The sequence below is a fragment of the Topomyia yanbarensis genome, unplaced genomic scaffold (assembly GCF_030247195.1).
Source record: "Topomyia yanbarensis strain Yona2022 unplaced genomic scaffold, ASM3024719v1 HiC_scaffold_60, whole genome shotgun sequence".
In the NCBI taxonomy this organism is placed as follows: domain Eukaryota; kingdom Metazoa; phylum Arthropoda; class Insecta; order Diptera; family Culicidae; genus Topomyia; species Topomyia yanbarensis.
In genome coordinates this window covers 1-17367 of record NW_026683825.1, presented here as the reverse complement: position 1 = coordinate 17367, position 17367 = coordinate 1, and the positions used below count along the sequence as shown (strand labels likewise).

General features: G+C 40.9%; 1 protein-coding gene across 1 annotated transcript; it reads left to right on the top strand.

Annotated features, from left to right (window-relative positions):
* Positions 1–13541: 13541 nt before the first annotated feature.
* Positions 13542–16415, top strand: LOC131696021 (uncharacterized). The gene is made up of 2 exons (XM_058984550.1): positions 13542–15649; positions 16205–16415. Exons 1-2 carry the CDS (start codon positions 13542–13544, stop codon positions 16413–16415), a joined length of 2319 nt encoding a protein of 772 aa, XP_058840533.1.
* Positions 16416–17367: the final 952 nt, after the last annotated feature.

Here is a 17367-nt window from a genome sequence, read left to right as displayed (position 1 = left end):
GACTATGCACTCTGTCCTCGGGACTCTGGATTCTGGACGCCGGACTCTGGGCTCTCTCCTCGGGACTCTGGGTTCTGGTCGCTGGGCTGGGCTGGGCTGGAATCTAAACTCTCGATTATCGAATCTGAATTCTGGACTCCGAGCTCTGGAATCTGGCCTCTAAACTCTGGTCTCACTATTTTGGGTTAGGGGCCCTGGATTATATGCTGAGGACTCTGAGCTCAGTATTTTGATATAAGAGCTCTAGACTCTGGTTTCTGGGCTCTAGGTTTTGGATTCTGGGCTCTGGACTCTGAACTCTGTACTTGGAACTTTGGATTCTGAACTCTGAGCTCTGTCTTCGGAACTCTGAGTTCTGATCGCTGCGCTATGGACTCTAGCCTCTGCATTCTCGACACTGAACTTTGAATTCTGGACTCGCTCTGGACTTGGGTTAAGGATTCGCTACTCTGGATTCTGGTCTCTCTTCTCGGAACTCTGGATTTTGGGCTGTGGAATCTGGAGTCTGGGTTCTCTCCTCGAGAGTCTGTGTTCTGGTCTCTAGACTATGGACCCTGAGTAAAAATACACTGAAAAAATTCAGTTTTGACAAGGAAAAGTTTTTTTCAAATAACTTTTTTTCCTTGAAAGTGCCTAACTTGAATTTTTTATGGTACGTAGAAAACATAATTACCTATCTTGGAACAAAATTTCATCCAAATCAAAGATGTTTTTTTTGTAAATGTAAATTTTTCAGTGTAGGAGTCGATGGATATTTTTTTTTTTCAATATTTCGAATATTTCAAAATCCGAGAGGGTGCTGTCAACTCTTAATACGATTTAGCGCGAAATTCGAATATTTTGATCAATTTATTCATTTTAATCATAAATCCAGGGCTATAAGGACACACCTAAATAAATCACCCTTTCAGGTGGATAGATGTGAAAGAATCTATCGGTCAAAGGTTCTAATTGTTAGTTTGAAACCCCAGCTACAGTTTGGAGCCAAAAAAAAAACATTCGCATTACTCCAGGCCGCGCCAGGCGGCGATTAACAAAACTCCACGATTTTCCATCCTTTCACAATGCAGAGGTAATTCGGACTTCCCTACGGGACAATTCAGACCGTAAATTTTTTTGAAAAAAATTTGCTATGAAATTATGTTTACCTATGAAATCCTTATTGGAGAAACCCCTTAAGAAGCAAAAAATTAATACGGACTTCCCTACGGGACAATTCAGACCGTAAATTTTTTTGAAAAAAATTTGCTATGAAATTATGTTTACCTATGAAATCCTTATTGGAGAAACCCCTTAAGAAGCAAAAAATTAATAAATGATGTTAAATAAATTACCTGGGTAATCACCGCTGTCTATTGGTGCATTATTATATATTTTCTTCGCTGTGGCGTGACAATCGTGTGCGCTCCCGCAAGCCGCTGAACGGTGGTTGATGGTATAGGGAGTCCGTACGCTCATTTTGCACAAAAGTGGTGAGCGCCTTGAAAATATCCGTGTTTTCACCCAAACAAAAATCATTCCATAAAATAGGAACCTCAAGCTTTCCAAAACAATTGCTAGTTTTTTTTTAATTTTATTTGTTACGGATTTTCCATTACAATGATTTTTGCTTTGAAGATGGCGAAAAAATGAAACACGTTGTATCAATTAAAAAAAACTGCAGAATGAGATTCATCTGTCAAAATTGATGTTTCAGTATGGCACTTCCACGAATATGTGCAACAGTCAGAAAGTCCTGCGATTTCCTGAGAAATAGAAGGGATATGAATTACCCTCACGGTCTCAATAGCTCCGGGTTCCCCTATAACAAATAAAATGACCAGAACAAGTGAAATTGCACAAAGAATCAACGAATGGCGCATGGGAATAACTTTCCATACTCATTGTGAACATTTCAACATTTTTTAGCCACATCCTCACGGTCATAGGGAAAGGAAGGAAATTAGTGTGGCAACCATTGTTATGGAGGTCGAATAAACCTCTGAATTTTCCAGCTCCACGTTTGTCACAGGAAACAGGTTTTTTTAGTGGGATGAGATGGTATAAAACAGAAACATAAATCTCGATTCACCTCGATAAGTTATACGATCTATGCAGCTCTCAAAAGTGTTATCATCTATTAATTGCTCTGGGCAGCCGGCTGCCGAAAATCTGTAGATCGTTTGGTACTTAAATTAAAAAATCTCCAAACGAAACCAAAAGTCAGATATGAATGAAATTCAATTGCAGTCCATGGGAGTATTGTATCTTTCATTTAGCATTTGACTCTTAACGGTTGGCTCTTGATTCTGGGCTCTTGATTCTTGGTCCTTTGTACTTATTGTATTTTAGCCATTAAACTTCACTTTTAGTATTTAGCTCTTCGCTTTTGAATCTTCGCTCTTGACTGCAATGACTTTTTTTCTTCGCTCTTACATTTTGGTTCTTGGATCCTTTTAAGCACTTGGCTCGTGGTTCCAGGCTCTTGTCATTTGGTTCCCCGGTTTTGGTTATTGGTTTTACTCTTAGTTTCTGATTTGTACCGCTTCGCTCCTGAATCTTGGTACTTGATTATTGGTTATTTGCTCTTGGTTGTTAGCTCTTGACTCTCAGCATTTCACTCTAGGCTTCTTGTTCATTACTCGTAGGACTTGACTCTTAACACTTGTTTATTAGCTTTTGGCATTTGACTCTTCATTCTTGGCGCTTAGCTCTTCGCTCTTAGCCTTTAGTTTTTGGTTCTTGGTTATTGACTCTTCGCTTTGGCTCCTGGCTTTCAGCTGTTGGCTCTTGTTTTATGGCTTTTGTCTTTTGGCTCTATGCCTTTAGCTCTTCGATTTTAGTTCTAAAAGTTTGGCTACTGGGTCTTAGCTGTTGGTTCTTGTTTCTTGGCTCTTGGCTGTTAGCTCTTAGCTATCCAAGCAGCAATTCTGGTTTTATAGCACACTACAAGTGTATTCTAAGTTTTAAGAAGGGCTTCAAGAGTGTCATAAAACCTCAATTGTGACTAGGGTAGTGCTCTTCACTTTTAATAATTGTTGTTACCCCTAGAACTTTTGTCCTGGTTAATTAACTTTCGATCCTGACTCTTGGCGCTTGGTTCATGGCTCTTAATTGTTAGATTGAGACTCTTTTCTTTTTCATTCTTTAAACTGGGCTCTTATACTTTCGCTTTTGGCTCTTTGCTTTTTTACTCTACGTTCTTTGTTCTAACCCTTTAGTTCTAAGCTCTTGGCCTTGGTTCTTGACTTTTAGCTCTTAACTTTTGAGTTTTTGCATTTGTCCCCAGACTGTTAGCTGTTTTCTCTTCACTCCTACCACTTGGCCTATTAATTATTGCCTTTCATTCTTTGTTTTTTTTTGGCGTTTAACTCTTGACTTTTGGTTAACATCTCTGGCTTTTGATTCTTGGCGTTCTCCTATTGGATTTTATCGCTTATCCCTTGACTCTTGGCTTTCAACTTTGCACTCGTCGTACTTGGCTCTTAGCTCTTTGTTTCTGACTCTTGGCTATTGGCTACTGTCTATTATTTGTTGGATTTTGGCTATTGGTTCTTGTTTTTTGATTCTTGGCTCTTAGCTACTGGTTTTTGGCTCTTGACTCTTGGCTCTTGGTTCATGGTTCTTGATTCTTGGTTCTTGGCACTTGCCTGTTGGCTCATGGCTCTTGGCTCTTAGATCTTTTTTCTTGGTTCTTGGCTTTTGGCTCATGCCTCTTGGTTTTTTACTTTAGGCTTTTCGCTTTTGGCTCACGGCTCGTGTTTTTTGGATCGTGGTTTTTGGTCACAACTTGTTAATCTTGACTCGTTGCTTTTGGCCATTGGTTGTTGATTTTTGGATTTTGACTTTTGGTTTTTGGCTCTTGACTTTTTGCTCGTGGTTCTTAGCTTTTGGTTTTGAGTTAAGGCTTTTGTTGCATAGCTCATGGCTACTGACTTATGGCACCTGGCCCTTTGCTCTTGGATCGTAGATTTTGGCTTTTAGTCATGGCTTTTTGTTTTTGGCTTTTGGCTCTAGGGTCTTGGTTCTCGGTTCTTGGCTTTTGGCTCTTGGCTTTTGGCTCTTGGCTCTCGGCTCTCGGCTTTGGTTTTCAGCTATTGGCTTTTGACTTTTGGCTCATTGCTCTTGGTTCTTGGCGCTTGCATTTTGATTTTTGGCTCTTGGCTCTTACCTGTTTTATTTTTGGCTTTTCAATCTTGACTTTGGCTTATGGCTCTTGGTTCTTGACTCCTGGCTCTTGGCTCTTGGCTTTTGGCTCTTGGCTTTTCACTCTTGGCTTTTGCCTCTTGGCTTTTATCTCTTGGAATATGGCTCTTGGCTCTTCGCTTTTGGTTCTTGGCTTTTGACTCTTGGATTTTGGCTCTTGAACTTTGGCTCTTGGATTTTGGATCTTAGTTTTTGGATTTTGACTTTTGGCTCTTCTTTTTTGGCTCTTAGCTTTTGGATTTTGGCTCTTAGCTCAGGATTTTGGCTCTTTGGTTTTGGCTCTTGGCTCTTGTCTCTGGGCCATTGGCTTTTTGCTCTTGGCTTTCGGCTCTTGGTTCTTGGCTAATAGCTCTCGGATCTTGGATCCTGGCTCTGGGCTCTTTGCTCTCGGCTCTTCGTACTTGCTTGGCTAATGGCTCTTGGCGCTTGGTTTTTGATTCCGGGCTCTTGAATCTTGGCTCTTGACTGTTGGCTTTTAGCTCTTAGTTCTTGGCTCTACGCTCTTGACTCTTGGCTTTTTGCTCTTAGCTTTTGGCTCTTGTGCCTTGGTTCTTTGCTAATGGCTTTTGACTAATGGCTCTTGACTCTTGAATCTTGGTTCTTGAAACTTAAATGTTGGCTCAGGGCTCTTGGCGCTTAGTCCTTTGCTCTTAGTTCTTGGTTCTTAGATCTTAGCTTTTTGCTCTTGGCGTTCGACTCGCGGCTCTTGGCTCTTGACTGTTAGCTTTTGACTCTTAACTTTTTGCTCTACATACTTTGAACTGGACTCTATTACCTTTTGATTTTTGGTTATTGTCTAGTAGCTCTTGGCTCTTCACTCTTGGAACTAATTATACTGTTTGCTTTTGACACTTTGCTCTTTGCTCTTGGGTTTCGGATCTTGGCTCTTAGTTCCGAGCTTTTGACCCTATGCTCTCGTCTCTTTACTCGTTGCTTTTGGGACTTGTTTTTTTTTGTTTCTGGCTCTCAGCTCCCGATACTCAATATTTGTTGTCTCTAGGTTATTTACCCTCTATCTTTTTTATCCCTGTTAAAGAATTTGTATTGCGGTTAAATTCCTACGTCACTGATTTTTTATTATTTTCTTTTTTTTGCAGGTATGTACTACACTATAGTAGCCTTGCGAATGATGTCTTGGTAAGGTTTTCAGCTCCCAACAACATAATTATTTTTTAGTTCAACGAAGTAGTCAATTGTATCAATTATCAACTTACACTTGCACCTGACGCCATACAATTAAATTCAAATTTTCATTTTCTCAGTCGAAATCGGTTTTATGAAGTTTTTTAGTTGACTTGTAATGAAATTAGTTAACTTGTAATAAATTGCAATGCAACAATGATCACTACGACGAAGTTAGCAAAGCTTTGTCGAACAGCTTTTTCAACGTTTCCTTCTTCTCCTTCGACATTATCTTCGCCGGACGGACGCTACTGGCCTTCCGCTCCGCGCTCAGGGATGCCAGGGTCCGGTAAACTGCACTCACTGACACGTTTTCGTCTCGAAAGTGGTCTACCGTAAACTTTTTTCCACGATGACCATGCGTTTCGTAAAACCATACAACACGCTCGCGGAGTGCTTGTTGTTTCGGCGTCATCTTCGATTGTACTGACAGCACACGAGCGAAAAGAAACATGCCACCCATTTCTAGGGAGTCCAGAGCGCAATTCTCTTGGAGAGAAAAATTTTACGCTCTTTATTTTAATTACAGAAAGGAATTGAAACCATTTTCATTTTTTATCGAACACCCATTATTAACATTACTTCCGAATATTTATTTGATACTTGATTAATAATGAATGTTTATTTTTTTAAATGCGAATACTTCAACGTTTCGGTCTATGCGGTGCCCTTTTTCAAGGATTTTCGGCTTTCCAATACAGATTGTCGCTTATTTAAAAAGGAATTGCCAACATTTACTAAAGTTGTTGCACTGAAGCTTTAATTACATATATTAGTTGTCTAAAGAATTTACTGTCCATTATTGCTCGGCTAACATTAAAGTTGACGCAGACAAGGCAACAAGATGCGGGGTACATAGAATATATTCACTGTGGAATTTGTTTCAGATATTCACACCAGGCATGTCCAAACACGCCACGGCACCGCGTGCTGCATTTTACCACCGCAACCGAGTGTATTGAAATGAGCACCCCAAGCCAGTGCTCGATGCGAAGCACCGATACACGATAAACGAAGCACCTGTGTCAGTGGCGGTGTTAAATTTTCGATCCGGTGCTTGGATGCTTCGGAAAACACTCGGGCCGGGTGCTTTAAAATTTCTGAAGCACCGGAGCCGAGCGCTTTCAACTTCGGATAACACCTCGGAAACTCTTTGATTTTGCACCCGTATCAAAGCGAGAATGTTTAAGCCCGCTAGCATATGCACAAAAAGAAAGAAAAAAAGATTTTTCGGTGCGACGGAATAAAAGAGAACAGCAAATATACTTCTATTATCGCGGCAGTTTGATTTTTAGTTAGATATGTAATTATAAAATATCCAAACTCGATGCAAGTATAGATCGCGGATGGTGGATTTTTTTAAATTTTGCGTCTTAGAAATACTAGTCAACGAAAATTCTATTTCTTCATCTTCTTGCAAATGTATATCAAATTGAAAGCAAAAGATATGAACTTTGCCATCGATAAACATCTTTTTATTTTTTTATGATCCCAATCTATACGGATAACGCACATATGGTGCTTAGCTCAATTTGAATCTATTCCTATTGCTGCCATTTGGGGCACACGTTTCGAATTTTCGATCAATCAATCACAAGTATTTCACAGTATTTGGATAATTTTTATTATACGAAACTTTGTTACCAATTTTTAGACATTCTATCTATAGCTGGTCGTAATAATAAAGTATTGAGTCATTTCATGTCGCAAACTCTATTACAATATTTAGCTAAAATAGTGATGAACTGCCTCATAGTGCTTTTTAGGCTGACAAAATGGAGACACTGAAAAAATCTGTTTATCCGGTTACCAGGTAGTTTTGAAAAAAGAATTAATTTCAATTAGAATGTCAAATTACAGTACTAATTTTATCATTGCGGTCAATAAAACGTATTTTCAGAGGAGCTAATCTCATATAAAATTGTGGCCCTTCGCTAAAACAAGGTCATGTATAAGGTGATCATATTTCGCAAATATTTCATATTCATTCCAAGCACCCCGTCCTGGTAAGTTAAAAGGGAGGGAGGCTTCGCTTTACTCTAATGGAACTGGAATTGTTCATATCATTTGTAGCAAGTTACCTACTGCAGAGAACTTCAATTTTCAAAATTACTTGAAACACGTTATCGTATGTAAAGGCGTTAGGGCACAATCAAGGTGCGCCCATACGATTCATTTCCGCTTTATACGTCATTACCAGTGCCATTACAAAACTTTTAACACAGCACAATGCATAGAAATGAATTTTGTCCGGACTTCATTACTTTTCTGGCACATCCAACGGCGTCCGTGTGTTGACGTGCCGTTTGGTTCGCTGTACTATAGACTTATAGAGCATTAATCTAGAAAAAATCCACGTTATCATAAATATCGCTAGCTAGTGTCCTAGTCCTTATCAGTTCTTCGATAGTTATACTATATAAGCTATATTCATTATTCCGCATGTAAACTCAATAAAACAAAGACAAATTTAGTTGACAAGATGGTAAGTGATCAACCAAACCACATTCTGAAGTGATGCAGTTTGACATCTGAAGACTAGATTTTTGTCTTGCTATATTCTGCATTTTTAATAATTGAACCAATACCTTGTCCTTTTTATATCTATTCTGCTTTAAGGTATAAAAAAGCCAGCTTCAAATGGGTTTTTACAATTTGATCGGCAAAATTTAATTTCTGCATGCATTTTAGATACATAAAATTTTATTTGACTGTCTAAAGAGATTTAAATTCTTGCACAGTATAGTGGGTGTGTAGACTTACCAGTCATAGAGAGTATAACTGTACTGGAAACAGTGATCGATGTAAGGATATGCGATGATTTTTGCTGATACGGTCGGGCATCTATCATCGACATAACTTTTTATAGTCCGTCGGAGATGGCAAACATGAGTTGGAAAGTTTGTGAAAACTAAAAGCATATTGACCACCAGACCATCCAGTACAATATTGGTCAATGAAGTTATGCTTTGTGTAAGCACTACGCACAGGAAGAGACTCCTCTCACTTAAACGTCGAGAAGTTAGCTAAAGCATTTAACACCACAACACAAACGAAAAGCTCATTAATTTACTTTATTTTTTTAGTAGTTGAAAAATTAATTGACTTACACCAGAAAATCGAATAACAGACCAATGATTTCCCGGATAATGCGACCTGTAATGCATTAAATACACCTTAAGTTTGTTTGAGAATTCATGCACAAATAGCTATACAAAACTGAAATATATCATGAACCCGTTAACAATATATTATATAAATGAAAAGCAACTGAAAAGACAAATCACACCTTGGAATTTTACAAATTGAATAGAGCCAAATTGATACATTTACATTTAACATATTTTATTTTAGATTCTATTACCCGGGGTAAGATTTTTTAAATCCCCGGATATTCGAATCTGATCTGTTTATTATTTGGAATAAATTTCCCTTTTACCACAGCAAAACAAAAAAAAATTTGTGTGCATACTTTGCATCTATAAGATGTTAACAACGTTCTTAAGAAATGATACTTGAATTTGGCTTGGTTCGTCAATAGACCATCGGTATAATTTGTGTTGGGTTTGTGTAAGTCATAGAAATTTAAACGCGTATGTAAATGATATGTTCCCACGCGAGTTGATTTTATTCGCTTGCGTATTATCATATGATAAGTTGTTTCTTTTTACTTTTACTGCAAATTTTGACAAATGAACAGTACATTTGATTGAATTTATTAGAATGACAAAATAGGATGATTTGTATTGAACAAAAACCAAGATCTAAAAATTGCAATACAAACTAGTTGGACCCACTACCATTTGCCCGAAAGGTAGACTGAAATTATTGGTCTTAAAGTTTTTGTTTAATTCATACACGGCACTCATGAAGTCATTTGATGGTAGCTGAAGCTGCAAGTTTAGAAATAATACTAAAATACTACAATTTCATGTTTGATTTTACCTATGCGGAACTGAAGCTGCAAGTTTAGAAATTTCACTAAAATACTACAATTTCATGTTTGATTTTACCTATGCGGAAACTAAAAAGAATTTCCACAGATTTTAAATATTGATCTTTCTACCTAGAGTTAAAAACTAAAATGTTTTCTCAATCAGTAACATATTCACTTTCCAGACTGATTTCTGGAAACATAATTTCTTTTTGAAGTTATGACTAAAGCTGAATACTTTACAGGATACTTAACGACCTTGACTTATACTACTTTTTCAGAAATCATATTTTTATTAATTTTATAATGACGGGACATTATTTTGAGCATTTCGAGACAAATGAAAAATACAACCGTCAAACTGGGAACTTGCAACACTTCTGTTAATGTAAATTTAGCAACGGTAATAATAATTTTAACAATTTCGAGTCAAAAGTCTTAAAATTATGCAAAACATATGAAAGGTGTTGACCGAATAAAAATATTTAAAATCAAATTTTTTTTCTATCACGTATTCCTATTTGCTTTTCAATTCAATTTAGGCGCATATGTATTTCCATACCTGAATAAAATTTTCAAACTGAGCTATTTAGTACTAAGTAGCGGAAAACTTTGACACTTTAGTCTTTCAATGATACTTTTAGTAACACAAATGTGGAGGTTACAATCCAATCGCTATTAATCGTTAAATAGTTAGTCTCAATATTAATTTTTTTTAGTTTTTAGAAGAGAATTTTCTCTTATTTTTAAAGAATACAAATGACCGGACGATATTTAAATTTCGAAGTGCAGAAGAATCTTTTTAATTTTGATACTGAATAAAGGTCAGTTATGGTCTTCAAACGTAATACTCGGACTGAGGTTGTTTGATGTAAGAGTTGGCTAAGATGTACAATTCGACTTCAGTACCAACGCCACTTTAAATCCATTCATTCATCTATTTATAATTCCTACATGCATACCTACTTAATCCTTCCTTACTGTATAATGCATTACAGATTCTTCATAAAGTACCAAGCTCGTTCATGCATATGAACGCACAAATTGCTTTGAGCCACTTACCAAGCAACAGCAATAGCGCGGCGATAATCGCTACCGAAATATAAGCTGCCGTCATTGCTTCGGCTACCTTCGAGAGAGATAGACGTGTTTTCTGCTATCGTCTGCTCGTTGTGAGTTTGGTTCGTGGTACGTTGCCCTTTCGGGACAGTTTTGAGCGGTAGTGGTGTTGGCATCGCGTTGGTTTTCTCCCGCGCAATTCGTTTGCGTGGTTGTAACGCGTCGGTTCGGCAAGACCGTTAGTGCACAGTGCTGGTTGTGTGAGTTTTGTGGCGGGCGGTGGGTGGAGACGGCGTCTTCGCTTTCCGTCAGCGATAGTGTTTCGGCGGCAGCTTGGTTGTGCTGTGGAGACATCGATAGGCGGCGCGGCGTTATTTTGCTTGTGGTGGTGACGCTACACATTTCTGGCGGGAGCCAGTAAGCAAAGCAGTAGAAGTCAGCAGCGGTGTTGCAGCGTAGGCTGATTGGACTGCGTTGGGCGTCTTGACTTTTCGCGCCATTCAGCAGGCGCTTCATTGAGCAGCAGAAAAGTTAAGTTTTTATCTTTTATTTTATTATCTCCTCATCTTTGATTGTATCTGATTTTCTTAATAAATTTTCTTTGTGACGGTAACACCTGCCGTCCCAATGTCTGACGAGGACGACATGGGCGTCGCTCCCCTGATTAACCCAACCGGTGCAATACCGAAAATCCAAAACTCTAACCAAAACTCTTCTTTCCCCCTACCTCCCCTGATTCCCTTGGGTTTGGGTACTGGTTCTGGAACGGGTTTAGGTACGGGTTCGGGTAGTGGTACTGGTGGTACCAGTTACAATAACATCGTCCCTAACCATGCTCCGCGCGTTCGACAATATAATGACCGTCCAGGCGATCGATTCGTGGTCTATTTCCGGCCAAAAGGAAAACCTCTGAGGGTCTCCCAAATTAGTAAGAGCTTGACTGCCAATTTCTCTAGCGTGCGCGAAATTATTAAAGTCAACGCGAATAAACTTCGTGTCGTGCTCTCAGATCGGAAACAGGCCAACACAATAGTTAATGATCCACGCTTTAATATTGAATATCGCGTGTACATTCCGGCCAACGTAGTCGAAATAGATGGCGTTGTAACGGAAGAATCATTAACTTCCGCCGACCTAATGAATGGTGTGGGAATTTTTAGAGCCCAAACCCTTCTGCAGGTTAAGATACTAGAAGTTAAACAGTTGTACTCAGTATCAGGCACAGGCGATACAAAAGTTTACACTCCTTCGAGATCATTTCGACTGACATTTGAAGGGGCTGCACTACCAAACTACGTACTTTTGGACAAGCTACGACTTCCAGTCCGCATGTATGTACCCAAAATAATGAGCTGCACTAATTGTAAACAGCTGGGACACACAAATACCTACTGTTGCAACAAAGTGAAGTGTTCAAAGTGCGGAGAAGCACACAACGATGACACATGTACAAAGGAGGCTGAAAAATGCCTTCTTTGTGGTGGCATCCCTCACTCTACACATGATTGTCCGACATACAAACTACGTTCTGATAAGCTTAAGCGTTCCACGAAAGAGCGATCCAAACGCACTTTTGCGGAAATTCTAAAAGCATCGAATCCGAACCCCATACCGTTGCAAAACACATTCTCAGATTTATCTGACGATGATGGATGTAGCTCGGAAGGGGACACCGATTATGTACCTACTGTCGGTGCCAAAAGGAAGAGAAGTGCTGCCTTCTCCCAGAAGCTCCCACGCAAAAAAGGGCGGACACCGACCAAGTCATCTACCTCAAAAAAGCCATCGACAAATAAACTAGCAGCCCCTGGTTTCCAAATTCAAGGCAAGGACTTCCCGAGTCTTCCAACTGAAAATAAAAATCGCAGCGCTCGACCACAGCAGGAGAAAAAGACTGACACAGGTCTGATCTCCTTCAAAACAATTGTAGAATGGATTTTCAATGTTTTTGATATTCCGACGCAATTCAAGAGTATTATTTCTGCCTGGCTTCCAACTATTAGTGATTTTGCTAAGCAACTAGTCGCTAAATGGCCCCTCCTGTCTTCACTAATCAGTTTCGATGGCTAATACGTCGAACAGTATTAAGAATACCGTCATAATACAATGGAACAGTAGAAGCCTCATCCCAAAATTAGACACATTCAAGCAACTTCTGCACCACACACATTGTGACATTTTTGCAATTTCTGAAACATGGCTTCGGCCCGATTATACTTTAAACTTTCGTGACTTCAATATTATTAGACTAGATAGGGACGATCATCATGGAGGAGTACTTTTGGGAATACGAAAATGTTACTCCTTTTATAGAGTCAACCCTCCTGCCTTCACAGGTATTGAAGTGGTGGCCTGTCAAATACAGATCAACGGAAGAGACCTATGCGTTGCATCAGTTTATATCCCACCTAGAGCCCCGATAAACTTCCAGCAGCTCAAAGGTATAACTGAAGCTCTCCCTGCGCCCCGCTTAATCTTGGGGGACTTCAATTCACATGGTCTCGCTTGGGGGGAGTCTTACGATGATAATCGTGCCCCTCTCATCTCTGACCTTTGTGATGAGTTCAGCATGGCCATCCTGAATACTAAGGAAGCCACAAGAGTCCCAGCCCCTCCAGCTCGAGCAAGTAGGTTGGACCTCTCTCTATGCTCGAACTCACTGTCGCTTGATTGTACTTGGAAAGTTATTCAAGACCCTCACGGCAGCGACCATTTGCCGATCGCTATTTATATTTCCAATGGACCCAATCCAGCTGAGCCAGTAGGTATTTCGTATGACCTTACACGTAATATTGACTGGAAGAAATATGCGGAATCGGTAGCAAGGACAATTGAGTCTACTGCAGTTATGTCACCATTGGACGAATATAACTTCCTCGTCAGCCTATTTTACGACAGTGCAGTTAAAGCTCAAACTAAGCACTTCCGTGAAAACACCTTTCATACACGCCCCCCAAACCGATGGTGGGACAAAGAATGCTCGGAATTGTATGAAAAAAAATCTAATGCATACTACAAATGGCGTCGAGAAGGCAAGCAAGAGCTTCGTGCCGAATATACCTCACTTGAGCGTAGGCTGAAAAACCTTATTAAAGCAAAAAAGAGAGGTTTTTGGCGTCATTTTGTGGAAGGCTTATCAAAAGAGACTTCAATGAGTACTCTTTGGAAGACAGCCAGAAACATGCGTAATCGGTCAACGACAAATGAGGATGTTGGATATTCAGACCGCTGGATCTTTGACTTTGCTAAAAAGGTATGTCCAGATTCGGTCCCCGCACAAGAATTCTCCCGAGATACTTCAAATGACACCGAGCTTTCTTTCTCGATGGTGGACTTTTCAATAGCTCTACTATCGTGTAACAATAATGCCCCGGGGCCGGATAACATCAAGTTTGCCCTGCTCAAAAACTTGCCTGACTCGGCTAAGAAACGCTTGTTGAATTTATTCAACTGTTTCCTCGAACAAAACATTGTTCCGCGCGAGTGGAGACAAGTTAAAGTCGTCGCTATCCAGAAGCCTGGTAAACCAGCTTCAGACCATCATTCGTATCGACCAATTTCTATGTTGTCCTGCATACGAAAGTTGCTCGAGAAAATGATCCTTCGTCATCTTGATAACTGGGCCGAAGCAAACCAGTTGCTCTCGGAAACACAGTTCGGTTTTCGCCGAGGCAAAGGAACAAACGACTGTCTAGCGCTGCTCACAACGGAGGTGGACATCGCTTTCGCCAAACGTCAACAGATGACCTCGGTTTTTCTGGACATTAAAGGAGCGTTTGATTCAGTTTCCATCGATGTCCTGTCAGAGAAACTTCACCGTAGTGGTCTTTCACCCAAGCTGAACAATTTCTTAACCAACTTGCTACGTGAAAAACACATGAGTTTTGCGCACGGTTCTTCGTCGACGTTGAGATTTAGCTACTCGGGTCTCCCCCAGGGTTCATGCCTTAGCCCACTTCTGTACAATATTTATGTCAGCAGTATTGATGATTGCCTGACATGTAATTGCACATTGAGGCAGCTTGCAGACGATGGCGTAGTGTCGGTAGTAGGCACGAACGGCAAAGATATGCAAAAGCCTCTGCAAGACACCCTAGACAATTTATCTGTCTGGGCTAACGACCTGGGCATTGAATTTTCGGTGGAAAAGACAGAGATGGTTATTTTCTCGAAAAAACGCGATCCCGCTAAATTCCAGCTTCTGCTAGATGGCAAACCAATTACCCATTCGATGTTTTTCAAATACCTAGGGATCTTTTTCGATTCCAAAGGCACATGGGGTAAACATATTGGTTACCTGAAACAAAAGTGCCAGCAGCGAGTAAATTTTCTTCGCTCGATTACTGGAACTTGGTGGGGTGCTCATCCTCTCGATTTGATCAGATTGTATAAAACAACTATCTTATCGGTGATTGAGTACGGAAGCTTTTGTTTCAGATCCGCTGCCAAAACACACATCCTTCAGTTAGAAAGAATTCAGTATCGGTGTTTACGTGTAGCTTTGGGCTGCATGCATTCTACTCATACGATGAGCCTTGAGGTAATAGCTGGAGTGCTACCTCTTGCCGAACGGTTCTATGAGCTCTCACTTCGACTTCTGATACGCAGTGAAGTAATGAATCCGCTCGTAATCAACAATTTCGAAGCGCTGCACAGTTTAGAAGTGCATACAAAGCGCATGTTCCCTTATTACGACTACTTAACGCTACCTAGTCCATCAAAAATAAATCCTGCTGAAAATATCCCACTGCATTTTAACAACCCACAGATTACTTTTGATCTAACCATGAAACATTTCACACAAGGTATCCCTGATCACCTGCGACCGTCGATTATACCAGCTATTTTTTCGGCTAACTATAATCATATCGATCAAGACAAACAATTCTTCACCGATGGATCAAGTATTGATGGATCAACAGGTTTCGGAGTATTCAACGTGAATCATAGTGTTTTTCGCAAATTGGAAGAGCCATGTAGTGTGTATGTTGCAGAGCTGGCAGCAATACATTGTGCTCTTGGCCTAGTAGAGGTTCTGCCTTCTGCCAAATACTTTATTTTTTCGGACAGCCTCAGCTCTATTGAAGCTCTCCAATCAATGAAACCGACCAAGTACCCTTCGCATTTTCTGTTGGAAATACGAAGGAGTCTTCGTGCTTTGGTCGACCAGTCATTCCACGTGACATTTGTGTGGGTCCCGGCCCATTGCTCAATACAGGGCAATGAAAAAGCAGACGAACTCGCCAAAAAAGGTGCAACCGAAGGCAATGTCCTCGAAAGGCCTATCACGTACAGCGAATACCTCAACTTCCCTCGGCAAAAGGCCCTTGCTGCCTGGCAAACGAGATGGACAATGGGCGATAAAGGGCGGTGGTTGTATTCTATTGTCCCAAAGGTTTCAACTAAACCTTGGTTTAAAAGTTTCGATCTACCAAGAGACTTTATTCGTTTCGCGTCAAGACTAATGTCAAATCACTACAATAGTAATACTCACCACTCACGTATAGGACTTGCCGAGAGCGCCCTTTGTGATTGTGGTAAAGGCTACCAAGATATTGACCATATCGTCTGGTCGTGCTCAGAGCCTGGCTCCGACCATCGTGAAGCCAGAGAAAAACTCAATAGAGTTCTACAAGCGCAAGGAAGGCCGCCCGATATGCCAATTCGGGACGCCCTGGCAACTCGAGACCCCCAAACCCTTTTACCCATATATCTCTTCCTCAAGTCGATTAATGTGAATCTATAATGTTTTGTTTTTCTTATACTAGTTATACTTAGCAATGCATCACAATTCATCAGCAGATATCTACATCAAGTACCCCTTCTCCCCAGTTCTCGTTACAGACATTTTGACTGTAACGAGAACTGGGATTTCCTTGTTGCAGATACACCATCCGTCACGAGATTCGACGTCGGCGCGCACGAGGGAGTTGCGCCATACCACCCAACGAGCGATCCATCCCAAGGACCACCAATCAGCGTAATGGACCACCGGTTGCTGCCACACCTGCCAGGAAGAAAAGCGGACGATTCGATAAGCGGACGCGCCACCTAGATACACGTCATGACCCACAGACCAGCAACTATATTATTTCTTATATTTCATAATATATTGTAATGATACTCCGGCTCATTAACACCGAAAGGCTCCCGAGCCAACCAAATAAAGTCGAAGGAAAAAAAAAATAAGCTGCCGTGTTTTACGAATTTAAAAACACTCGGTACGGTGCCTGCCGATATCAGAAACACCTCGGTTGCGGTGCCTGCCGATGTGAGATGCACCTCGGTTACGGTGCCTACCGAAGTCAGAAACACTCGGGTCGGTGCTTTGCCGAAGCAACGAGCACGGTGGTTAAATATCATGCGCTGGCACCGACACCGGTGCCTTGGTATCGGCGACCGGTGTCTGCTGTTGAGCACCGGTACGGCGTGCCAACTTCAATCCTCTTGGTGGCGTGTTTATTGGTAGAAGTGCCCACCGTGCAGCACCGTTCGGTGCTTTTGCCATGCCTGATTCACACGCTGTTGCTATTGTTCCATGTGAATTACTAGAACAAAATGCATAGTTGATATTTTTATGACAACTTCTACCTGTTGCTTCGTCTATGGACCGCTTAAATCATTACGAAATATTACTTTCAAAATTCCAATTACGTTGATTCCAATGTTCATGCAGATCGAGTCACACATTCCAAACCTCGCAGCAACGATCATCCAAAACCGTCGATCCATAGTCTAACGAGCAGAAAAGGCGGGCTCAGTTCACACGAATGAACGGGCTGCTTTCGGTAGGACGAACATGAATCCACGAGCACATGTCAAAGTATCACCTAGAAGTGGCTGTTTGCCTGCCTGCATGCCTACTTGCCAGGTGAGATCAACTAGTCGAGATTGTGAATTGGCCGAACAGTGCCACGGCGTGGCTGAACAAGAAATCGATCGCACTTGTCGGAGACGGCGGGAGGGGGGGGGGGTACCTACTCGGCTTCCGAACAATGCGCATCCAG